Source organism: Macrotis lagotis, chromosome 1 (genome assembly GCF_037893015.1).
Source record: "Macrotis lagotis isolate mMagLag1 chromosome 1, bilby.v1.9.chrom.fasta, whole genome shotgun sequence".
NCBI lineage: Eukaryota > Metazoa > Chordata > Mammalia > Peramelemorphia > Peramelidae > Macrotis > Macrotis lagotis.
Genome location: NC_133658.1, coordinates 143542233 through 143569147, shown reverse-complemented (window position 1 = coordinate 143569147; position 26915 = coordinate 143542233). Strand labels below are relative to the sequence as shown.

At 40.4% G+C, this 26915-nt stretch overlaps 1 protein-coding gene across 1 annotated transcript in view; it reads left to right on the top strand.

Moving 5' to 3' along the window:
• Positions 1-2829: 2829 nt before the first annotated feature.
• SFRP1 (secreted frizzled related protein 1) overlaps positions 2830-26915 on the top strand; it is a 77718-nt gene continuing 53632 nt past the window's right edge. The window contains exons 1-2 of the mRNA XM_074208994.1: positions 2830-3738; positions 11539-11616. Of these exons, the coding sequence (XP_074065095.1) occupies positions 3195-3738; positions 11539-11616 (622 nt within the window). The 5' untranslated portion in view covers positions 2830-3194. The remainder of the gene's footprint in view (positions 3739-11538; positions 11617-26915) is intronic.

The window sequence follows — 26915 nt, the reverse complement described above, 5'->3', positions numbered from 1 at the left end:
CTTCACTCCATTTTCCATCATAGTTTGATTCTACAAGGGATATGATTGTAGGGGGTTAAAGGGCTGGTCATCAGAACCAGTGTGGGAAATTTAAACCTGGGCAACTAAGGTGGTCAAATAGATAGCGTGCCAGGTCCTTTCCTGAGTTCAAATTTGACTTCAGACATTTACTACTGAGTGATGGTGGTTCAGTCACCTAATCCTGTTTGCCTCAGTTTTTCATCTCCAGCAAACTACTCTAGTAATCTTGTCTAAAAATCCCCCCTCCCCCATAAAAAGGGGTTATAAACAATCAGACAAGACTAAGACAACAACAACAATAACAACAAAGGCTAGAAAAATGATTCAAGGTGATAGTAGAAGTAGAATAAAATTGGAAGTCCAGTGAAGCTTGAATTGGGGGGGGAAAGTATCTGCAAATGCAATTTCTCCCAAATATTCATTAAATGGGGAAATTTGGCTTGGAATCAGAAACATTTTTTTCCGCCAAATGTCCCCTGAGTTCCTGCTGATTAATTTCTGTGAAGACTATGACTCTGTGGACTTTTGAGACAGGATACTAGCAATTGTTTCAGGATTAACCTCTTGTCTTCCATGGTCTGGTTTGAGGCATTCCTTTGCCCTAGGAAGACTTCTAAGTCTCCATACCTACCCAATTGAGTCATGGTTCTATCAGTGGTACTATCTCTTTAAGAAAAGAACTTTATTTCTTCACAAGTGCCATAGTTTTCCTTGGAATTGATCCAACAAGAAATGAGGTCTGTGAGGTTGAGACTAAGTTTCCCTGAAGCATTCTGAAGCTTAGCAAACAAGCTAGCAGAGCCAGGCTGAGTTTCTGCCATGCCTGTCTTAGTCATTCAGGTTCTTGAGTCCCTTTGCCAGGTGGAGTGGCATCATGCCTAAGAAGAATGGTATAGTGGAAAGGATGACGGATTTATTATCAAAAATCTGAATTTGATTGGAAGCATTGCTATTTACTTTTGTTTGAGACCTTGGACATAGGCGTAACTTTTCTGGACTTCAGTTTCCTCATCTATAAAATGATAGTCAGACTAAATCATCCTTGAAGGTTATTTCAGCTCTGACTCTAATGATGTTGTGATCTTTCCACCTTGAAATCCTGTGGTTCAACTGGAATATATGAAAATTGGTTCTCTATGGGGCCTTCATCTTCATCCATATCCCAGGATACCTACAGAATGGAAAAAGGAGGAACTCTTTCTGTCACCTCAGTTGCTTTTGAGAATATCATAGTCATGATGAAGTGGAAAGAGTTCTTAATGAATAATCTCATGTTTCAGTTCTGAAACTTATTGTGTGACCATAGGCAAGTTATTGCCCTACTTCGGGCCTTACTTTCTTGATCTGTAAGATGGGGATGATAATCCTGGTGTACCTCCTTCTCAAGGCTTTTGTGAAGATCCACTGGGAACATATAAATAAAGGACTTTGTGAATCCTATATAGATCAGATGCAAACTCCTGGGGTTTTTCATTTAAAGTTCTTCAGAAATTAGTCCCTTCTTACCTTTCAGTCTTCCCATCTATACCTTACTCCTCTTTAAATACTCTGCAATTCATCAGCATTAGTCTATTTTCAGTCCTTTGAATATGACTATCTTTTGTTTCAATAAAGGAATGTCTTTATGCTTGCCTCAGTCTCCCTGATCTTTGAGACTCAGTTTAAAGCCCATATTTGGCAGATTTTTCATTTCAAATGAAGAAACAGACTCAGAGATGTGAACCGGCTTACTCATTGTAGTTGTCACTCTGGTTTCCTGATTCCAAGCACACAGATCTTCCCATTTTAGTGCAGCTAAGAGTCAATCTCAGAGTGGAGACAACAGTCCCAAAAGTTTTTACTTTGTGTGTTCATTTTCTGGGATTGGGATAGGATATGACTGAGGGCCCTATAGAGGGCCAGATCATGAACATGGATGACATCTCAATTGTACTATGCCTGTTTATGTTTCTGGACTATGTTTCTAATGAATGACTACATGCACATGTGTATGCATGATATTTGTATGTGTATATAGTCTCTACCATGGTTAATGATGCCACCAAGGTTAACTAATATTAATATTTAAGGACAGCTTGAACATGAAAATAATATTTCACAAAGCACTGAAATTCCCCAAGGAATCTTCAGTATTGGTTGAGAGCAACTTTCCTCATTACTGTGTGAAAGGTGGCATTTTTCCTAAATAAGAAGCATGTAAGTCCCAACTCCTTTCACTTGGTCAGAAGGTGGATTCAGAAACCCAGTTATTGGTGTTGAGTAGTTATGGGGAAATTATCAATCTGTATCTTTTCTGAGAAAGGATACATCTCTAGATACTGCCGCCCCCCCCCCCCCCCCCCAAACTGGCCAGGCTTCCTAGGAGAAACAGAGATCAAAACCAAGTAACTCAACTACCGGTCTGGTACTCCCAAGTCAGTGGTTTAGAAAGAGATAAGAAAGAATAGACAATTGCCCAAATCTCGGGTGCCTGTAGGATCTTGGCGTTATAGATTTAAAGCAGGGAGAGACTTGAAAGGTTTGTCAGTCATTTTCTTTGAAGACTCAGTTATAGAGTTAGGCATCTCTGTGTGTGTGTCTGTTTCTGTCTGTGACTGTCTGTCTGTCTGTCTCTGCTTTTGCCTCTCTCTGGGTTTTGTTTTAAGGGGTGTTGACCTGTATTTAGCTTTACCAAACTGAGTCTTCTTGCAAGTGAAACGATTGGTTAATTGAGGCCGTGACTGACATGGGGAAAAGAGTGCAGAGAGGCGCAGCTCCAAGCTGATTGGCTGAGAGGAGAGACTCTGAGGGTTCTTCTAACAAGAGCACGGGGCACACTCTTCAGCCTGCAGCCTCCGGGAGTCGGTGCTGTTCACCCCGCGGGCCAGAGAGGGAAGGAGGGAAAGACGGCCAGATCGGGCTGTATTTGCTTCGCTCCCTTCCCCTCCCCTCCCTACCCATTGCCCACCACCCACTACCCACCACCCACCACCCACCCAGCTCCAGCAGGAAGAGTCCAAGGTTTCCTGGATTGGGCAGGAGTGTGCAGCAACTGTGCGGGTGGGGGCTAGGGGTGGAGGAGGCTTCTTTTGTCCCCGAGGATCACTGGCAGGAGCCTCCAAACTTTCTGCACCGTGAGACCCCTCTGCGGCCAGAGAGAGCAGCCCCAAAGTTGCTTTGACTCTGGGCCAAGGATGGGTAGGGCGCGCCACTCCCCGGGCAGCTGCTGGCCCCCTGTGGGGGTCCTGGTTGCCTTAGCTGCCGGACTCTGGGCTGGTGGCATGGCCAGCGAGTATGATTATGTGAGCTTCCAGTCGGACATCGGCTCCTACCAGAGCGGGCGGTTCTACACCAAGCCCCCTCAGTGTGTGGACATCCCCGTGGACCTGCGGCTGTGCCACAATGTTGGGTACAAGAAGATGGTGTTGCCCAACCTGCTGGAGCACGAGACGATGGCCGAGGTGAAGCAGCAGGCGAGCAGCTGGGTGCCCCTGCTGAACAAAAATTGTCACATCGGCACCCAGGTCTTCCTCTGCTCCCTCTTTGCCCCCGTCTGCCTGGACCGGCCCATTTATCCGTGCCGCTGGCTCTGTGAGGCTGTGCGGGACTCCTGTGAACCCGTCATGCAGTTCTTTGGCTTCTACTGGCCAGAGATGCTTAAGTGTGACAAGTTCCCAGAGGGAGACGTCTGCATTGCTATGACCCCTCCAAACACCACGGAGGCCTCCAAGCCTCAAGGTAAGGCGAAAGGCCCTCCTTCCTTCCCGTCCTCAGACGTGTTTCATCTTCTTGCACCCTTTGGGCTTGGGGGTGGGGAAGGTGATGAAGTTGGATCCCTGTAGGAAGATGGCATCCCTAAGCTCCGTTCCGCCATCACTTTCTCCAGGAGAAAGGTAGATCACTTAACGAGAAGTTGCCCTCAAACTTTTAGGGATAAGCACAAAAGCTTTTGTTGTCCCCTGGAGCTGGCCGTGGGTAGACTCTCTGCCTGGACTCCCCTAGCCACGCCTGCCTCCTTTCACTGAGTTCTGAAAGTCCTTATGCCCATTTCTAGCTCAGTGTTTCTCTGAAACTGAGTCTGCTCTCATCCCCACCTCCCAACCCAACAAAGCCCGGAACCTTGGAGTGAAAGGAGAGAAAGAAACCTCTTGCACCATCCTCTGGGAGTGTTGAATGTTCCCAAGGACCACTTTTTTTTTTAAGAGAAGAGCAGAGCTCCCAAATGAAAAGTCAGTTGTGTATCTCTCTCTCTCTCTCTCTCTCTCTCTCTCTCTCTCTCTCTCTCTCTCTCTCTCTCTCTCTCTCTCTCTCTCTGTGTGTGTATACACGCGCAAGCAAGTTTTGGGAGAATGCTAAGAGACATTTTGTTTATTTCCATAGGTACAGTGAGGCTTAAACACCATCTTTAGCCAGTCATTAAGCAAAATAGCCCCAGGACAGCAGTGTGGCTAGCTGCAAAAAAGTTTAGAAACTGCTGGGATTTCTCCCCCTTCCCCCTCCCCTCCCCCTCCCTTTCAGTTTAGGACTGTTAATCTGGGGCTGTGAAGGGATCCCTTTCCCTCTCATCTTTGGATTCCTCCACTTCCCCTCACCGAACACTTACACAAATCCCGGGGTAATTAGAAGGAGGAAAAATGTAATTAACTCATTGTCTATTGTCTCAATGGGGGTGAGCATTGGCCCTGCTAGCTCTGGATTTAAAATGCTCCTGGATGACCCATCTATTCTCAGCAGCTTTTAACAAGTGTTTCCTCTGAGACTTTAGAGACAATTCGTGTGTGTGTGTGTGTGTGTGTGTGTGTGTGTGTGTGTGTGTAGAGGGAAATAGACCGAGACACAGAACTTTCTATCTTCACAGGTTTAGGGGAAAAAAAAAACCAGTCAGTCTCAGGAAAGGATTATAACATTTAGCAGGCTAACTAGCCTCAGGTGTGCGTGTGTGTGTGTGTGTGTGTGTGTGTGTATGTACGTATGTACACGTATGTGTGTGGAGATGCTGAGTGGAGGGAGCTAAAGGCGGCTGCTTTTTACCAGTCCATCTACCAGTCCACCTTGAAGTGTAGTGGCTCCTCACACCCTGTAGATTCATAAAGAAATAGTTCAGGGGGAAAAGGCGAGGGGTGGAGTGGAGGAAGTTAGCTTAATTTCAAAGCTACAGAAAGATAAAATACTCCCAGTAGTGGGACTGTGAGTTGTATGTGTGTGTGTGTGTGTGTGTGTGTGTGTGTGTGTCTGTGTGTGTGTGTGTTGGGGGGGTATTACTTAAATTCAAACACAGTTGCTTGTTTTAATGGGACATGGAATAAGAAGGGGAAAGTGGTGTGAGAGATGCGGTGCAGTCATTGGAGCTCAGGACTAGGGGCGCTGGGAAGTCCAGGCCATAATGAAATGAGTTGGGGGCAACCGGATCGACACTCCCCCTGTCTACACAGGGTTAACCTTACGGGAAATTCAGCTCCTCTCGAGAGCCAGCCGAGTAATTACCTTGAGCAAACAAAGCACGTTGTGTTCTGCCCATGTGGAATGGTCCGTCGCCTGCAGCCTGGGCAGGCTTTTCCTTCTCGCCTTCCTCTCTCCGCTGGGGGGACGAACCCAGCGCCTGCCCTGGCAACCGCGCTTGCCGGCCCGCCCGCCCGCCCGCCCGCCCGGCTCTTATTGCACACAGCCCTCCTCCGATTACCATGTAATTGCCACTTTCGGGGACCGGAAGCGGACACGACCTGGGAGAGAAGAGTCCGGCCTTTGGAGGGGGCAGCCTCGGAGAAAATAGCCGGGAGGCTGGTAATGGGTCAAGTGGATAGATGGGCAAAGGAATGCTATCCTGCCTTCATCCCCATCCTCCTTCCTTGGGGGGGGGGGTACAGAGAGACCGAGGGAGACAGACAGACAGACAGACAGAGAGGGCAAAACACACTCACAGAGACAGAAATACACACACACAGACAGAGCCAGAGTGAGAGAATGAGGCAGAGACAGAGACACACACACACAGACCGAGACAGAAACACATATAAAGTCAGAGTGAGAGAATGAGATAGACAGATAGAGAGAACACAACACAGAGATAGAGTAAGAATGCGGCAGAGACAGTGATTAGTGATTTTTTTTTCTGCTCAGTGTTTCTTTGGCAACATTTTACCATTAAACCTTAAGAGGTTTCCCCAATTTTCTCCACCCTGACCTCCTTGCCTTTACCTAGAGGGCTTAGGTAGACACTTCTCCCTCTTTAGATTAGACTGAACCGAGCAAGACAGTATGTTCTACAACTAGGGATCCAGGAAGGGAGAGAACTTGGTTGCCACTTACTTTCTCTCCATTCCCTTGGTGATCTTGGCTTTCTTAAGCCTCTTTTTTCAGCTGCCTAAAGATTCTCTGGTTTAACATCAAGTCAGCTACCTTTCAGAGTAAGGAGTGGTGTGTCTGATTTTCTAAAGGAAGTCAATGATAAAGAATAACTACAGTTCTGAGAAAGGGGCACTAGGCAGCTGGCAATTCATCAGTCCAAACGGGTGGTTTAGAAGAACGACCCTGGACACTCACAAAATCAGTATTAAGCAAAGTTGCTGATACTTTGTACATGGCAGAAGAGACCCTAGCCATGGAACTATTACTGTGCTCAGTCATTTAATCAGTCAACATTTATTACATGCTTTCTACTTCCCAGAAACACTGGTAGGGACACAGAGAAATGCAAAAGACAGCCCCTGCTTCTCAGTAAACAGGTAAACAGCCATGTGCAAGAAAGCGCCACATAGGATAAGTTATAAAGCAACAGAGGGGAGGTAATAGAATGAAGAGAGATTGGAAAAGGTTTTTCAGTGAAGAATTTAACTGGGACTTGAAGGAAGTCAGGGTAACAAGGAGGAAGAAAAGAGAATTCCTGACTTGTACTAGCACCTTACATATCATCAGATTTATGTTTTACTATCCAATCTAGATCTGCTGCTACACCAGATCTCTGTGCTTAGCATGCATGAACATGTTTAAACACTCAAGTGCATATACAAGCCTCTATACATACCCTGGGCTATGGGGATTGGGGTTGTTTAGCCTGACCTAGATTTTCCTTCCAATAAACCTAGAACCACAGAACATTAAAACTAGAAGGAACCTTAGAGAAAATGTCCTCCAACCCCAGTCATTTTACAGGGGAGAATACTAAGGCTCAGAAAAAGGAATTGATTTGCCTAAGGTCACTTAAGTAGTATCTGCCTTTATACAGAGTAATACTCAGATATTCAGAGCTAGGATTTGAACACAGTTCTTCAGTTTTCAAATCAGATGTTTTTGCTATGATCTTAAACTGTCTTGCTTGCAAATGTTGGTTCAAAAGCCACCTTTCCTCAGAGTGGATGCCAGGCCTCTGTGGGCTGTTATTGGACAGGCAATTGCATACTTTACAGAAGAGTGATTTCTCAAGCACTTCAATCCTATCAACACTTAAAACCTCCAAAGCCACAGTTTTTTTAGTTTTACCAAATTCAAATTTGAAAAAAAAAGCTAACTCTCATGTCCTTGTTTCATGTTCTCTTGTTTAAAAACTCTTGACTAAATGAGTAACCTAAGATGATTTTTTTCTTTTGTAGATTGCTGTTGTATTAGTGCCATAATCTTTTCACAATATTCTTGGGTTCTCTATGTGGTTCTCCTAGAAGGAGGGTGGGTGCATGTGGGTACTCTTTTCACCAAAGTACAGAAATTTGCATGATTCCTTCCCAACTCTTGAGTCTTCCATGTAAGAGAAAATGAAATGAATGAATTCTTTAAAATCCTTTGAAATCCTATCTTAACAGCAAATGAATACAGTCAAAATTAAGTACCTTAAAATTGTTTGCTCTTCCTCCTGTATTTGTAATTAAGAGGTGATAATATCATCTGAATTTTGGTGTATCTACCCCTTTTTATTTGAGGTTTGTGTTTGTGTGTGTGTGTGTGTGTGTGTGTGTGTGTGTGTGTGTGTAAGAAAAACAGAGAGAAACAGACTGAAAAATATACAGAAAAGAAAGATAGAGGAATGCTTACACACACACAAACACACACACACACACACACACACACAGAAAGAGAGAGACAGAGAGAGAGAGATCAAGCAAGAGTGTATGTATTTTAAAGCATTAAAGAAAATTATAAACCCAGTGCTTGGTTTTTCCTTCATGCTTTATAACTTCTACTACTATTCCTACTCCTGTTGCTGTTACCCCACCCCACTCCACCCCACAATATTTCTGGGTTTTCTTGCTTTTAAAACTTTAAAAAAGTAAATGATTATTATACACTTTAAAATTGGGCTTTGGTTCCATTTTTCATTTGAATAACCTGTTGCATTCCGCCTGCTTCTTGCAGTCTGTAGGGTTCCCAAGTACATGTCAGGGGAGTCACAGATTAATATTGCATTATACATTCCTTCTTCTCCCCTTGGAATAAATCTGCTCCAGAATGTCCATAAAGAAATAGTCATGATAGAGGAAAGTAAAGTGCTAAAATCAGAATTCATGGCTTCCACATTTGCCATCATCAGAAGTAGTAAACCGACTCCCCAAAGTTAAATTTAGAAGTAAAGAAAATGACCTTGCCCTGGTTTCCAAGAGGCAGTTTTAGGGACCAAGAGCTCTGATCAGAGAAGTAGCACAGAGTTAGTACATAGGGAAAGACAAATTTATGGAAGTAGATTCCATGTCTCAATGATCCTGACTTCTGTGCTGCTGTCAAGATTCTATTCTTATAACTTTGCAGTAGAACATTTTCTATGGTTTTTTTAAAACCCCAAAAGGGAACAAACTTAAGGTATTTATACCATCCTTCTCGGATTTCAGTATTAATTGGGAAAGGCAATCATTTTTTTCCCTTAGCAATTGGAGGTATATTTTGGCACTGCTTCCTGTATTTGTGCACTTAGGATGCTCCCCCCCCCCCATCTTTCTTCAATAATCCCTCCTTCCTTTAATACACAGAGATTATGGCCAAAACATCAGTCAGACTTTGTCTTTGTTCATGGGATACCATTACCAGCACTCATCCCCCAAGTCCTGGGCAAGGAGTAAGCTTATAGACTGGCCTGATTGAACACTATCTAATTTTTATTTTTCAGGGTAGGTGTTGACTACTTTCAAACTGCTGGGCATTTAGTAGATTGTTATGTGTAGAATGAGTGTACGTGAGTACCTGCACTTTGAAATAATAGAGAGAGAGAGAGAGAGCGAGAGAGAGAGAGAGAGAGAGAGAGAGAAACAGAGATAGAAAGAGAAAGAGAAAAAGTATGTGTGTATGTGTGTGTAATCCTTCTGTACAGAATATGTCTAATGGACTTTAACATAAACCATCTCCAGACTACACGGGAAACCTGCTTGGAAAGAAATTAAAGCTACCATGAACTGTATTGTCTCCTGATTGCTGACACAGCATTAATCCATCCCTAGCTGTGGAGTGCAGATACTCTGAGTGAAATATTAATGTGCTAGAAGTTATTCATCATCCTTCCCATTCATGCTCCTTTCCTCTTGCCCTGGGAAGAAGTGCTCTCTCTCTCTCTCTCTCTCTCTCTCTCTCTCTCTCTCTCTCTCTCTCTCTCCCTCCCTCCCTCCCTCCCTCTTGTTCTCTCTTTCTCTTTTTCTCCCAGTTTCTCTCTCTCTGTCTCTGTCTCTCTGTCTCTGTCTCTGTCTCTGTCTCTGTCTTTGTGTCTCTCTCTGTGTCTCTCTCTCTCTTCTCTCTCTCTCTCTCTCTCTCTCTCTCTCTCTCTCTCTCTCTCTCTCTCTCTCTGCATCTGTCTGTCTCTGTGTATTTGGTAGTAGTGGTGGGGCAGGAAGCTACAGTCTTCTCACTATCTGTGTCCCATGCTGAGGAGTTTCTTTGATCTGTTTGATGAGGGAGGAGAAGCTGAAGGCCACTTTCTTGAGGGGGGGATGGGAAGAAGAGAAAGAAGGTTGGGGACATGTTTCTGAGTAGAGGACACCTCCACCTGGAACTGGCTCCTTCCTGAGTAGTTCGGGGTCTGTCACCAGCTCTTAATATGAGGTCTCAACAAATTCATCAGACAGTGCTAAGAAGGGACCTTAACCATTCTCCAGACCAAATAGGATTGGAACCCACTCCTTATGTACCAAATCCAGTATTCTTTTCACTCTTCAAATCTGCCTTTCTCTGGAAGAGCCATGGCTTTTTTCTAGGGCATAGAGAAGACTGTAGTAATAACTTATGGACACCTCAGTCTACCAAGTCCCAAACTGTTGATGTATATAGTATTCCATTTCTTAATATGACTCTCTTTTGGACCTTGGACAGATTTTTCTAGCCTCCTTTGCCCTGATCTCTTCCTGGAAGAGATATTCTGTTTCCATTGGGTCCTTCTGTTATGACAAGGACTTTCACTGATTAAACTAGGAATCTATTCATTAAAGACCAATTCTTGAGTGGAGAGAAGGGAAATCAGGGAAGACTTCCTGGACAAGGTATCACTGAATTAGGCCTTGTAGGAAGTTTAAGATTCTGAAAGACAGAGATGAAGAGGGATGGCATTCCAGGCAAGAGAGTTGGTTTGTGTAATGCCTGAAGATGGAAGTTGAGGAACATTCATTATTAGGGGCTTGTAGTTGAGTGGTTTCAGGTCAGAGAAGGATCTATCCTGGGTCAGTCTCCAAAGTTTCTTTGGAGGGTGGCAGGCCCCTCCCCCAAGCACTCCTCACCTTTCAAAGTATTTTACAGGCATTCACTAATTAAAGTCCACTGAAGTGCCTCTCCCCACCAATGTCTGCCTTTCCATTTGGCAGCTCTTTCTGGTGAACCCTCCCCACTCTAATTCTCCTTCCTCACTTTTAAAAAATTCTGTACTTTGTACAGTGGGTGACAGTGTTGAGAGGACAGAATTCATAAATAAATTTAGAATGCAGTCTTTTTCTGCCACCATCTAGGTTCAGTGTATCTTAGGGAGTGAGTTCTTGGTCAAATATGTGGGAAGGTCATGTAGGAGAAAGAGGAAAGTATGTAGGGTAAAAGGAAGAAAAAGAGGGTCTGTTTTTTACTTTTGGTAAACAGTGAACAGTATACAAGGAAGAAAGGAGAAAGTGAATAGTATACAAGGAAGAAAGGAAAAATACCTAAAAACAGAATAAAACTAGTCTTTAAGAGAGAAAGCAATGCTTTAAACAATCTCAAATTCACCAGGAAGTGAGCTGTTTTAACCATTCCCCATATTTCATCCCTTTCTCTTTAAACAGTATTGGTTTAATCAGAACCAGAAGTAGTCCATATCTTGGACTTAGGGCAATATTTCCTATACACTGAGATAATCCTCTTCACAGGACCATAGTTTTGGAGATGGAAGGGATGGTAGAGGTCATATTGTCCTCATTTTGCAGGGGAGGAAACAGGGCAAGAGTAGTTTAGAATCAGGATGCAAACCCAGGTCCTTTGATACCCATTCCAAGGTTCTTCTACTTCCCTAGCCTCTGTAACATGGTTCCATTGATTGGGTGCCTTCTTTCTCCATCCATTCTCTATTTCCAAGTCATTCATTGCTTTGTCTCATTCTTTTCCTTCTCTTAGGCACAGCTGTTTGTCCTCCTTGTGATAATGAGATGAAATCTGAAGCCATCATAGAGCATCTTTGTGCCAGTGAATTTGGTAAGCACATCTTTTGGACTCCATAGATTTGGTAATCTCCCTACATGCTCCCAAATAGGGGCCAGCCTCCCCTGATGCAGCATGTGCATACAACTGATAATAGCTTCCCTCCTGGGGTGCCTACTAGGTCTCTGAAGAAAGAGGAAAAACTGGGGAGTCTTCCACCAGAAGATTCTTCTAAGAACTTGGAAGCCGGATGAACATGTCCTTTTATGAAATGGAGTCTCTCCCTTCTGGGTTTTCTGCAGGGAGCCCAAAGGGGTTGTGCAAATTGCTTCCTCAAGATCTACCCCTAGGTGTCAGTGTTACTCCATCAAAATGAGAGAATGATTGGCAGGAGGCCAACTCCCCAGGGATGGAGAGAGAATGTGAATGAGGATGAAGGGTGACCATCCTTCTCTGAATCAAGATGGCCCAATCCATGGAAGCCCTTCATCAGAGTGGGTTAAAAAAAATTTTTTTCCCCTCATAGTACTAGCATAAAAAGAAAGATTCAATGAGAAGGGAAGGATAGAGATGACCCTGCTTAATTTCTGAGTTACATCTTCCTTTGTGAGATGGCTTCCTTAAAGGTTTATCCAAAGGCTAAGAGATAGTCTGGCCCTTCCAGTGACATAAGTCTAAGTTTTATTTCTGGGTCAATCTTCTCTGTGGTATTTGTCCCCAAGGGCTAATATAGATCTGCTCATATATGGAATGAATCCTTTTCAAGTGAGAATGGGAGATCAAAGCATTCTCCTCCACCACTTTATGTCTTCTGCTCAGACTGTTAGCTTTGGAGTTAGGAGACACTTAAGATTTGATATATGCTCCTCATTTCCCTCTGTTCAAAGAGAATAGAAGAAGATCTTTTCTCCCTTTTCATGGTGTGGTAGGGATTTGGGGAAAACAAAGGGTCATAAAGATGTGACTTTTAGAGCTCCAAGGGACCTTGGAGATCTAGTTTAGCCTTCACAAATTACAGTGGAAGAAACTGAGGCCCAGAGAGCAGAAAGGTCCTAAAATCCATGTAACTTGTAGCAAAGTTGATTTTCCCACCTGAGTAGACTCACTCCTCTGGGAAAGGTTTACTATTGGGGCTTATATTCAGGGTAATATACTTTTAACTTTCAAGATCCTGTTCTCTTTTTCTTTGTATGAAGGAACTATACAAAATTGTGGTTTTGACATTTCTGATATTGTCATCCTGGGACTTCACTACTCATATGCCTCAGAAGAGTCATTCCTTGCAAACCCCTCTCTGCCTGGCCAGATATATGTTTTATAAGAGAAAGATTAGAGGACTAAGTTCTCTATAATTCACAATGCTTTGGGTCTCTGAGTTAGAACTTCATTATTTTGTTTATTTGTTTTTGACTGGATCTTCCTATTTTGTCCTGGCTAGGTGAAAGGGGTTAATCCTGGACCTGATGTCAGTACTGATTGTCCCAGAGGCTTTAACCAGATCCCTTTCAGACTTCATTCATGTTTACTATTTCTACAAAAACAAGTTGAGGAAAGGAAATAGCACTATAACCAGATGTAAGCAGTCACCAAGTAATGGAATTGATTGAAATAAGGGGAAAAAAGCTCAGTCTTTTCTGGAGGAGAGATTATAGCTCCTTGAAAATGGCCAGATTTACTTGAACTTTATCCATTTAATTGGGTTTCTCTTTCTGTATTCTTATTGCTAGAAATGAACTTTTTCCAGAGGTCTCATTGGACAAAGTCCATTATTTATTTCTCTGTTCTTGGAGACTTGGCCTTCTTTCTTACAGTTATTTCAAATCCCATCAAATCATGAAAGATGACTCTGCATGCCATTTTGCATGTGAATTAGGTACGCCAAGTCCTAGTACCTTTTGCTGTGACTTGTATTGTAACAGATGTGCTCAGGGTGGAGGTTATTGGGGGCTGTGTGATGTAGTGGATGAGTGCTGGCCTTGGTTCTGTCTTGCCTGAGATATTGTAAACTGATGCTGTGTGAACTCAGAAAAATCACTTAACCTCTCTGGGTTTCAGTTTCCTCATCTGTAGTCAGTTAACAGGGCCAGCAAATCCACAGTTATTTATTAAGTGATCACTATGTACCTGGCCCTGGGCCTTATGCTGGTATGAGATACTGTGAAAGGCAAAAACTAATCTCTACCCTCAAAGAATTCCCAGTTTACTGGGGAAGAACAAAGGCAAGCAACTATTTACATACAAGATATACATAAGGTAAGTTAAAAGTTGAAGATAATCAAGAGAGGGAAGGTTCTAGATTTGAGGAAGGTTGGGAAAGGACCTCTTGAGCTAATATTTGAAGGAAACCAGGGAATCCAAAAAGTGGAAGCCAGGAAGGACAACATTCCATGAATGGGGGGGACAATCTTTGAAAAAACATATATTTAGAAGATGAACACCAAGAAGAGCTGAGTGTAAGAAGACCAGAGGGTAAGGTAGATTTAGACCAGTTTGTGAAGGACTTTAAAAGCCAAACAGAGGATTTTATGTTTGATCCTGGAATTCCTATCCATTTCTAAAACTATGATTCTTTTTTATATTTTTAGGTGCTATAAAAGGTTGGCAATTAAATTCAACACATTCATTTAGTGTCTATTGTCTACAAGACACTGTTAATTAAGTACAAAGGGATGCAGTGGAACTGTCCTAGTCTTCAAGAAGGGACATATGTACAAATGAACAAAGTAGAAGGGAAATCATTGAGTGAGAGAGAACTAACCACTTGGGTGGGTGGGTGGGTGGGGAGGATCAAGGAAGATCTCATGATAAGATGTCACCTTGTTAGTTTTGCAGGAAGACAAAGATTTTGGAAGGCAGAGAGGTGGAGGCAATATATTCCAGGAAAGGGAATGGGCATGGTTTATATATTAAATGCCCAGAGGTGGGAGATGGAAGATTGGATTGAGGAGTAGCTAGAAGTTTAGTTTTTCTGCAACATTGTTTGGAAAGTGAGAATGGAAAGGTAGGCAGGCCCTACAAAGTCTTTGATAAAGTAGTCTTAGAATCTGTCACAGAGAAAGAAATGACGGGCCCCCCCTAGACTTTATGCAGAATGTATCCTCAATAACACAAATACGTGTGAGGCTTCTTTCCAAAGATGGATTGTTTTTCTTATTACAAAAACAAGAATGTTCTATAAAACCTTTCTGCCTAAGAATTCCCAACTGGATGCCTGATACAGCACAGCCACTGGAATGAAGAATATCTTTCAACCTAGTCTATGTGAGGAGGAAAAATTGAAGAGAGAGAAACTGGGGAATACTTGGAAACTTGAAACCTTCAAAAGACCATTTTTAGCTGATAATGGTAGATTGCAAATGCTCTTTGCGTCAGCAACTTTGGCAGTCTTTTGATGAGAATATGCTGATTACAGATCATTCTCACCTAGGTAAAGTGGCCAGCTAAGGTATAGAAAAGACTAGCTCTGAAGGAACAATTAGAAGTTCTCTGTGCTGTAACCAATAGGCATTTTGCCATGTTAGCTTGGAAAATAGTCTTTGGGAACCACTTAAAACTACTTATCTCAGTTATAATAGACATGGAAAGTGAGGGAACTATTCCAGTGAGCCAGACAGTGCCATATTTGTGTTTGTTCTATAGGCAATTGGAGAACAACTAGGTATCTGCTAAGTTCAAATTGCTTTTCTGCTAGAGGAAAAGGTGAAAGAGCTGGAGGAAAGCCTCTTTCTTCTTTGACTTATCAAGGGAAGCTAAAATCTTCCTTGATAGGATAGAAGAAATGATGGAAGTGGGAAACAAAAATATCACTCAGAGGAGGTCAAATGCAACTCAAATATATGTCAGGAAATGAGAGGAAAGATGCATGTGATGCAAAGAAAGAAGGAAAGAACCTTAAACTAATAAGTGTTACCCATTTTTTGGTGATTTATGGGGAAATAATGATATTTATAGAACAAATCTGGAAAGAACCTTTAGGGGTTATAAAAGTTTGGATGAAAAATTGAAAGAATTGGGAAATGAATGATTACATCACTCATTTCCTTTAAAGGTACTCATTTTATTATAGAAAGGAAGATATGAGAAGCAATCGGTTGGCTAAAGAGGATGGTATAAGGGGGTTGGAATTTGATTTTCTACCTGTTCCCAGGGATGGAGTATATCTAATGAGGGCCAAGAAAAATATTTCTACCTGGAGACTTGTAGATCTGCCAAATGGATTTTTAAACTGAGAAAAAAAGCAGAAACTTCTCATCTATAACTGCTAAATCATATACTGAATAAAATAGTGTGTTTTTTTGGGAGAAAGAGTAACCATAGAAGTATCTAGTAATTCACATTTGACAACATGAAAGAGAAGAAGAAATGATACTCATGGTCTTAGATGTCTATAAACCAATAGACAGAGGATGTATAATAAACAAAGTGATTAATCAGACTTAGTAGGATATTATTTATGTCTTGAATATGTCAATAAAAAGGCCCACCGTACTTGATAGGAATAGATTATTTAGAAGAAAATTTGAATGTGGCAATATATAACAAGAAGAGCATGAAGCAGCTAGCTAGCACAGTGGATAACACTGGATCTGGAATCAGGAAGAATGGAGTACAAATCCACCCCAGACTCTTGCTGGCTGTGTGACCCTAAGCAAGTCACTTAACCTCTGTCTGATTCAGTTTTGCTATCTGTAAAATAGGGATAATAATAACCATTCCCATGATTGTTGTGAGATCAAATTAGAGATACTATTTGTAAAGTTCTTTGCAACCTTTAAAGCACTATATGGATTCTATGAAGAAGAAGATGATGATGATGATGATGATGATACAGAGCTCAATGATAATTATAAATCTGAGGGAGGAAGTACAGTAGAGAGAGAATTTGAATAAGGACCAAGGAGGGAGAAAAAGAAGTGACATTAGGGTAAGAATTCATATTTTTAAAAAACCTGGCAATTTTAGGGGACTTTAAGTTGAAAATAAAATGATAGTTTGTGATATAACACCTTAATATATCAATGTGATCTTAGATTGCATTAATAGATCTAGTATGTGGAACAAAGGAACAGACTACATGTGGAGTTTTGTATCTTGCTCTAAGTACTTCATTTCAAAAGGGTCATTTTAAAGCCATAACAGATTGAGAGGAAGACAATGAGGATGCTAAAGGGACTAGAAATTACATGAAAATTTATTGAAGTAATTGATGATACTTGGTCCTGAGTAGAGAAGGCTTAGGAAGGGACATGATTGTTATCTTCAAGTAACTGGGTTAACACTTGGAAGGAGACTTAAATGCTTTTACTGTCTCTGAGGAAATAGTTGAAAGTTATGGGAGGCAGATTTTGACTCAATTAGAAGAAAAATTTCATAATTTCCAATAAGAGTTATTCTGAAATGAATGGATTGTTGCCTTACAAATGTTAATGAGTTTTCTGTCATTAGAGGCTAAAGACTCTCTGGAATAGTGAAGAGTATATTTCTGGCAAATCTTTAACAATTAGCTCTCTGAGAAATGCATGAAAGACACATTTTTAAGTTTAATATGTTTTATTAATATTTCCCCCCATCACTTTCTTGTTTAGACAAACTACAAAACAATAAATCAAGCTCTAATTCATAGCATTTGCCAATTTCCAAAGGGAAATACTTTTACTAACAATTCCTTCCTTTGTTCCTTTACTCCATTCCATCCTTCTTTTTTCTTACCCTGTTCTTACTCTTTTCTTTTCTTTCTCGTTTTTTATGTTTATTCTTTCTCCCTCCCTTTTCCTCTCCTTCCTCCCGCTTTCCCCATCTCTTTCTTTCAACAAATTTATTATCATCTATTATTTGTTCATATCTTATTGAAAACCTACTTAATTTTCATATCAGCCTTATATAAAAATTATCAGATTTTTTTATAATTCTCACCTCTTGCTTATTGGCTGGGCTTCCTTAATCCCTCTGAATTTCATTAGTGTCATTAATCCACTTAATAATCTTTAATGTCATTAACTACTTTAATAACCTATTAATATCACTAGCCCACTTTAGTTTCCTAACCTGGGAGACTGGAGCCAAAGGGACTCAAGCACATGATGGATATAAATGATGGAGGAAAAATAGAATTCCTTCATTGCTGACCCTTTCCTGCTTACTCTGCAAAGCTTTGCTGCATCTGTGACTATATTTTATTCAGAACCTACCAACTGGGAATTGGCTTTAGTTATCTCCTCTGAGCCCATTTCCCATCACAGATTTTGGATCCCCTGGGGACTTGTGGCAACTAAACAAGTTGGATATATCCCAGGAAATATTAAGATAGAACTGACTCTTTGAGAAGGTTTTTAATAGTCATATATTTAGTAAACTTACCAAGGGGTATGTGTTCCTTACTCGATTCAAACTATGTAGCAGATTTGAGGGTCAGACTGAATACCTGTACCACATCAATATTGATGATGCAGACAGAAAACTATTAAGCTTTTGCACTCTTTTCTAGAGGGAGCTTTGTTGTAGTTGTTCATTCGTTTCAGTCATGTTTTCTTAGGAAACATACTAGATTGGTTTGTCATTTCTCCAGCTCATTTTACAGTTGAAGAAACTGAGGCAATAAAGTTAAGTGATTTGTCCAGGGTCACACAACTAGTATCTGAAAACAGACTCTGGCCTTCCTGACTCTGGGTCTGGTACTCTATCTATTGCACCACCTAATTTTCCTACCAAAAGGAGAAGCAGGTCCTAATTTGAGAAATAGTAAAATTTTGGTAAACCTGTGTCATTGGCAGTTTGGATCTATGGTTTTAGGGGGAAATGAAATTTTCTTCTTTGGCTCATGGAATCATGGAAAGCTGAAGTTGGAAAGGATGTTAGAGAGCATCTTATTTAACCCTTTCAGATGTGGGTAGAAATACCCATGCAGTAAGGTCCTACTCACTACTGGAAGCCTTTGATAACTCTCCCTAGTCTTAGTGCTTTCCCTCTGATGTGGCTTCTAATTTATACTGTTTATCTCTTGTTTGTGCACAGTTGTTTTTATGTCGTTGCTCCTTTTGATGGAGCTTCTTGAAAACAGGCACTGTTTTCTTTATTTCTTTTCTTTGTATCATCATCATTTAGCACAAAGTAATAGGTGCTTAATAAATGCTCATTGATTGACTTAATACTACAGTTTCTTTTTTCATATCATCATGAAACATCAGGACTTCATAGGATCACTGAATCAGTTTCAAAACTTCGTACTGGAAGAAACTTCTAGATATCACCTGATCTACTTCCCCTCATTTTGCATCACAGAAAACAAGCTCAGAGAGGGAAAGTGATTTTCATACTTTTACAATGTTAGAAAGTAACTTCATCTTGACTTTCCATTGGGACCAATTTATGTCATTCCAAAAAAGTCCCCAAATTTGGTCAAACAACTCTCATTGAGATACTTATATAACAGCACCATACTGTTTTGGGTACCTATGTCAATAGGACTTGATTGCAGGGAGGGAAAACTAGTCCAAGGGTATATATAACAAGTAAGGGGGAAAAAAGTAGTAGAATTCCCCCCCCCTTCTTTTTTTTTAAACATCAGCTCAAACTCAGCAATAAATGGGTCTGACAATTCCAGAGGGGAAAAAGGATGTAAGTTTCCTGGAAGACTCTCCACAAAATCCTAGGTCCAAAGGTGGACATTCCATCAGGGTTAGTATGCTACCTTCCTTTCTGCCAAAGCTTTCTCAGGCCTGACAGCCTCCAGGGTACTTGGGCATGCCCGGTCCCCCAATAGACTTGTCTTCTAGTAATGAATTCTCAACTCTCTTGCAGGTCTGTATGGTGACAATCCCCTTCCCACTGTTACTCCCTCCTCTTCCCCCCAACCCCCACCCCCCCAGTTCCAAGTACATTTTTTTTCTCTCAATAGGGAAAAAGACCAGCAGGAACACCTGTGTGTTGCTGCTTAGGAATGCAGCTGGATTGGCCAGGATCAAGTAACAGATGTTAGAAGCCAAAGGTTTGATGGTACACAAGCTCTGAATTCAATATGGCAGCTGGCCTGCTTGCTGGACTAAAGTTCGGATACTCTGTCTGGGTTTATTGGTTGTGGAATTTTTTTTCAGTGCTTTTTTTTTCAGGTGAGGAAATGCTACCAAGACTGGAATCTCCTTTTCTCTCTTTGCTCTTTGTCATGGGATTCATGGCTTTCCTCCTTGCAGGAGAACTGAACCAGAGCTCTTTCTCATTGGTTTGTTCATTCCTTCCAGGTGATATGATGTTTCTTGTGGTTCCAAGAGATTAGGGTCTCTCTATTCCTGGCTGCAGATTCATGCCTCTTTTCCACTTTGTATCTCTAAATTCCCTTAAGTTCCTCTGGCATAATCAAACTTGGCAAAGCACTGCATCTTTTCCAAAAAAGTGAACTAATTTATTTTTATTTATTTATTTATATATGTTTGCTTCTGGGAGATTTCACGTGGCAACTTCTATTTGACTTTTTTCTATGGATGAGGACTTTCTTTGCTCTCAGAAAGTTTCTTAGCTTAGAACAGATAAGTCTTTGTAAGTTGCCCATACCTTTGTTTTTTTCCTCTGATATAATCTTTCAGTACAATTCAGCATATGCTTAGTAAATGCCTAGAGTTTACAAGGAATGATACTGCATAATGGTACACATATCTGTAATGTTTTAGTCCCCAAAGCCCTTTCCTTGAAACCAGTAGCATGTATTACCATGCTTGGCACACAATAGATGTTTAATAAATGATTTTTCACTGACTGATAATTCATAAAGGAAGAAGTAATGTTTACCCCCATTTTACAGATGAGGAAACTAAATCTTAAGAGGGGTCAAAAGGATTTTCCTGTGATCTCGGGGCTAGTAAGTGGAGGTGCTAGTGTTTGAGCTACAGTTCATTAATTCTGCCTATGGCATTCTTGATATTGTGCCAGACTCTGTTTTATATCTTTTTTCCCAAGGTGACTTGATTATTTTGCTACCAAAAACTTCAGTATTTAGTCTAAGGATGGTCTGTCCATCTGACTTTGAGGAACTGAATTCTTAAGGTTTTTTTTTTTTTTTTGCAAGGCAATTGCTTGCCCAAGGCCACACAGCTAGGTAATTATTAAGAGTCTGAGGCTGGCTTTGAACTCAGGTACTCCTGACTCCAGGGCTGGTGCTCTATCCTCTATGCCACCTAGCTGCCCCCAAGGACCTGAATTCTTAAGATGCCCTTCCCTTTGTTAGACACTAGAAATTTCACTACAGAGATGAAGATACCTGGCAGCTAGTGCAGTAATTGCAGGTTATTTAATTAATTGTTGAATTAATTAGTTAATTTTTAAGTTTCTGGAGGATAGAGGCTTCATCTTGTACTGGTCTGTGCCATGGCCATACAAGATAATCAATATTAATGGAAACAAATGAAATGATTTGGAATGATGGAATTGGGAGGGGAAGTTGAATTTAGTTTCCACCAAGGAAAAGGCTCATATCCAAATTAATATGCACCATTTGTTTAAGAACAAGGAAAGCTATGAGCTCTTGCTTAGGGGTTGACTTTGTATATATTTGTATGTAAGTAAAAAAGTCTATAATCTAGAAATCTATTTCAAAGTCAAATTAAATAGACATGGGAGAAAGAGCTATTACCCTGGAGTGGAGTTGGCAGCCTAAAAACAACTGGTTTTTATTGCTATTGAAGATCTCTAAAATACATATCACATCCTCAGATATATCAGTGTTTGGAAGGAGTTATAGCAATTTGTTTGTGGGAGAGCACAGGACTATTTATTTAGTAAGTAAAATTGATGTTCAAACCACATACTTGTAGTTAATAGCCTATCTTAAAGATTCTTCCCATGTCTTGGGTTGAGTTTCACATGTACAAAAATGTAAGGCCAAACCAGAAATATTCAAACCCTGGAATGGTTTTGTATCTAACTCTTCTCATCCTCACCCCCCCCCCCCCACCTCCTTCACTGGTCCCAATCCTGTGATTGTTACAGATTATGGATAGAATTCCTGGGAAGAAACTGGACCCTGTGGTCCTTGGCCATAGACACTCAATGAGACCTTAGGCAGTTTGGGCTGTGGCCACAGGATGGTCAGGTTACAATCTGACCCTGTGGGTGGTGTCTGTGAGCATGGAATGGAGAGAACTGGGTTGACCAAGATAAAAGAAAGGCAATCTTTCCTTTCTGAAGAGCCAAATTCAACTTTTCTCCATTTGTTTCTCTTCTGTGACACCTTGAAAAGGAAATGTTTGTACTTAAAGTCCGTCTACAGGAGGTGTAAACATCTTAGAAAGATGGAATCTCAAAGTTGAAAGAGACCTCAGAGATCTTCTAGTCCAATCTGAAATCAGAGAAAGAATCCCCATCAGATAGTCATTCAGTGTTTGCTGGCAGACCTCCATTGATGGACACATCACAATCTTTCAAAGCATCCCATTCCATTCCTGGGCTGTTCTTTTTAAAAGTTTTTTAACTACTTTTAGCCTTAGCCTGTTTAAATCAAAACTTTAAAAAGTAGCATGTTTTCAGATTCATGGGCCCGCGATTCTGTCTCTGATGGAATGATCATGGGGAGGCTATGCTTGCTCTTCTTGATGTCAGTCTCCAAAATTCCCCCAACATCTTCTCCCAATATTCATCCCTTCCAAAATTAGAGGGGAATTTTTTGAATGGATATATATGTATATAAATGTATATATGTTTGTGTGTATATATATATATATATATATAGCTACATCAACACATATAAATATATGTATATGCACACACACACACACATGAATATGAGAGATCAAAAGGAAAATTAATTTATTTTTGGCTAGAACCATCTTTTGGCCCAAAGATATAACATAATTCCAATTTAAATTAATCCCATAACTGCCTCATTCACAGTTTCAATCTGGGCATAATTAGGTCTTCTTGTTATTGTTCAGTCTTTTCAGTCATGTCTGACTCTTCATGACACCATTTGGGGTTTTCTTGGCAAAGATACTGTAGTATTTGCTATTTCCTTCTCCAGCTCATTTTTACAGATAAGGAAACTGAGGGAAACAGAGTTTAAGTGACTTGTCCAGAGTCACATAGGTAATGTCTAAGGACAGATTTGAATTCTGAAGAATGAGTGATGGCTCCAGGTCTGGCACATTATCTACTGTGCCCCCTAGTTATTTAAAGGCCAGTATAGGTCTTTCTCATAATGCAGCTTTGGTTGGAACCGATCTGCTCGGATTTATAGATTGTCAGAGCCAGAACAGGTCTTAGAGATCTTCTAGTCCAGACACTTCATTTTTATAAGTTAGGAAATTGAGAGTGAAAAAGAAGAACTTAAATATGGTTGAATTCATCTAGGCTTTGAGTGCATATGGGGAAATTTGTCACTTAGTCTATTTTTTAACCATTTGGCATGAATGTGGAGAAGTGGGAAAAGATTCAACTATGTCTCAGGGGTCTAGATGTGATGGTGGTAATTGAAAGACAGATGTGTTTACATCTCAAATTCAAGCTGCCATTTCACTGGGCACTCTATTGCAACGTTTCCTCTATTATTTCGTCTATTCCTGGTCCCAAGTTGTTGCCTTTGTGGTCCTTTTGGTTCTATTTCCCTTGCTATGTGGACATTTCCATTTCTTACTATCCCACTCTCCCTCATTCAGAGATCATTTGGACTGTTAGCTCCCTTTAAGAGAGAAGAGAGAAGTTTTTCCTTCTCTAAAATATGATTCAGGATGAGAGATGATGAATAAATTTAGGAATTAAAGTTATTCATTCAACAGGTATTAAATTCTCACTATATATGAATCATTGTGCTAGACACTGAGGGTGATTCAAGGAAAAGTAAAAGTCATTACAGTCTATATTCAAGGACCTGATAGTCTAGTAATAGAGCTAAGATAAGTTCACACATTACTGCAATCTAAATAAAACACAAGTGCATTAAAGAGACATAAAGTAAATAAATGGCTCAGAGAAGGAAGAAATTATTTCTGACTCAGGAGGGCTAGAAGAAGGCATCATGGAAGAGGTAGCAATTGATTTGATTCATGAAGAATGGTAGTAGGATATTTATTTTTCTTTCTTTCTTTTTTAATTAAAGGAGGTAGTGCTTTATTGATGCTATTGCTGTGATGTGAATCAACCAATGGACCTACACTTATTATGGCACTGTGCCAGGCTGTAGAGATACAAATACAAAAAAGAGACAATTCCTACTCTTAATAAATTTATGTTTTGGGCCATGGGAGGAAGGTGCCTCAGTGCTGAGAGACAATATGTATGTGTACATAGAGATAGGGACTAGACCTGTGATTTCATTGATATAGGCACTCCTGGAAGAGGATATTCTGTCAATACAATTTGATACCTTCTCTGCAGCTTATAGTGTTAGAGAGCTGCCCAGATTCCTGTAAGATAAAGTGAATTGTCATGGTATGTGTCAGGGTAGGACTTGAACCCAGATCTGAACTATCTCTGTGGTCATTCTTTATCCACTCTTCCAACTTTCTTTCAGAATATATACATATATACATACATTGCACATTCATACCTGCCTACATGTGTACAGAAAAAAAAAATAAATTAAACAAAAAACAGGGAAATACACTATATTTCCCAATGACCTCACCCTTCTCATCAATAAAACTATTTATTCTTTATAACAAAAAGTACAATTAATTAAACATACAAACAAAAAATCAACACATTGGCTCCATCTGACAACATATGGCTCATTCTACAACTATGGTCCATCATCTTTGGAAAGAAAGAATGCATGCTTCACTTGGTCCTCTGAGGGCACAATAGGTCTTTCAGTTTTGTTGTCATTTATATCATTTTGGCCAATGATAACATATTGTTTTCCTAAAGGCAGCGAGGTAATGAAGTGGATAGGACAGCTCTGAACCCAGAGACAGAAAAGTCTTGAGTCCAAATTTTATTTCAGATTTCTATGAGCTTGTGTAATGTTGATTCAGGGCACTTAATATGTTTGCCTCAGTTTCCTCAATTGTAAAGTGGTGATTATAACAGCCCTTCTCTCTTCTTTGGAGACTGGGCAGGCTATGCAGAGATTCCAGAATGTAACCTGACTGTACAAATATATGTATGTGTCTGTGTGTTTCCTGTATGTATGTGATAGAAACTGTGGGGGAAATTCTGAGGATGGAAGAACCAGGTTTAAATCTCACTTCTGATACATAAACTGTGTGTCCTTGGCTAAGCCACAGGCTTTCTGGGCAGCAGTATACTGGTAAATGTGTAATTATTTTCTCTGGAGGAAAAACACAGACATGACATGCTTTTAAGTTTCATTTGCATTAGTAAGAGTTTTCTCCTTTACTTTCTTAAATCTAGGCAATCAGCAAAATAAATCAATCCCTGACTTGTAGTGATTGAATTCACAATGAAAAAATTAATAGTAGAGCCTATAACAGCTGATTCTAGTTCCTCTTATCCTTAGACCTTAGTTTTATCATCTGTAAATTTAAGGGGTTTGGACTTGAACACTTTGACGTGCCTTTCAGCTCTAGAGATATGATCTTTTGCTCTTAAGATGGAAATTTGGATCTAGTCCCTTACTATCTATGTGATCTTGGACAAATCCCTTCTTTGAATCTTAATTTTATAATTTGAAAAATGAGGATGTTGGTTTCTAGGAGATGTCTAAAGTCCCTTTCAGCTTTATATCTCATGATTCTTCTCTGGGCTTATTTATTGGGTTTATTTTTTTTTTATTGGGTTCTGGTTGAGACTTTACTGTTGACTTCCTTCCCCTGCCTCCCTCCCTACCTTATGCTTTAATAAGAGATCTAAATTGGGAGCTAAGAGACTTTGATACTGGTCTTGTCTTAGATTCTTTCTAGCTGTGTGACCTCAGACATGTCCTTTTGCTTCTTCGCAAAATAACTTTGTTATCTGTAAAATTGTTATTGCTGTCCGGTTGTATTCACAACTTCTATTTTGGGTTTTCTTGGCCCAGATTATGGAGTGATTTGCCACTTTCTTCTCAAGCTCATCTTACAGATGAAGAAACTGAGGCAAATAGAGTTAAATGACATCCAAGATCACACAGTTAGTAAGTGTCTAAATTCAAATTTGAGTTTTAGATAAGTCTTCCTGACTCTGGAATACAACACTTTCTCCCTTACACCACTTAGCTGCCCACATTTGTAAAAGATAGGTGTTGATAGTTATATATGTATAACCTATATTTGATTTCTCTCTTTCAGGGGAAGGGGGAAGGGAAGAGGAGAAGGAAGAAAACTGTGAAACTCAAAGCCTTAACAAAAAGTGACAGTTGAAATCTACCTTTGCATGTAGTTGAATTTAAAAGTTAAAAAAAAAGGATGTTGAATTTGATCAATTGTTAAGGTTCTTTCCAGCTTTTTAAGTTTAGCTGGACTTTCTTGACTTTCCCTTCTATAAATATAGCATTCAGAGTAGAAGGAACTTTATAGACCAAATCTAGTTCAAATCCTTCTTTTTTAATACTGAGAAGGGAAATGAGTAATACAAAGCTACACTGCTAGTAGTAGCAGAGGTTTCCCTGGCTGCTTCCATCAAGACTCAGCTCAAATCCAGTCTTTTGAGGAATGCTTTTCCATGTCTTTCCCCTACCTTGCTTACTTCCCACATTGTGCCTTCCCTTTGAGTTGACAGTCCATGTTCACTGTATTACTCTTAGGGTATATAAAACTGTTTGCTCCTTCAGGACAGAGACTATATTTTACCTTTTGAATCCCCAGCACTTAGCCTGGAAGCTGGTTTATGCTAGGTCTAATTTAATTAGTGCTTTAATGGTGATGATGATGAGCTCAGACTTAAGCCCTAGCTCTCTGACTTCAAATCTAATAGGTCTTTCTCTTACAGTACAACTAGCTCCCAACCCTTAATGATGATTCCTGGCATTGGTCTAATGTACTCTATACATACAACGACAGCAATCTGTAAGTCTAGTAAGCAGCAAGCAATTGATAATAAGCATGTTTTTTTCCTTCGTTGCTTAAATTCTATTCACTTTTGCAGAAATTACTCAGGAAATCTAACCTGCAGTATTTATTTTTCCTTAAAAGGGGTAGCAAATGGTAAAAAAAATGCCAGCATGCTCAGGACCTTGCCCTGCCCCAACCTGTTCAGAGCAGCCAATTAAAGATGCATTAGCTTTTGGAAAACTTCTCAAAGGGCTATAGATTGCTCTTGAAATCTTTGTTTAGTCTTTCAGGAGTACTGTCACATGGGTGATTTATCAAAGAAAGTTGTTTATCTGGCAGTAAAATAAACTCCCAGGCTATTCAGACTAAGATTTCCCGTGAATTTCCACCAAGGTAAACATGAGTAACTGGCAGGTTGCAAATTCCGTGTGAAAGCCAGACGCT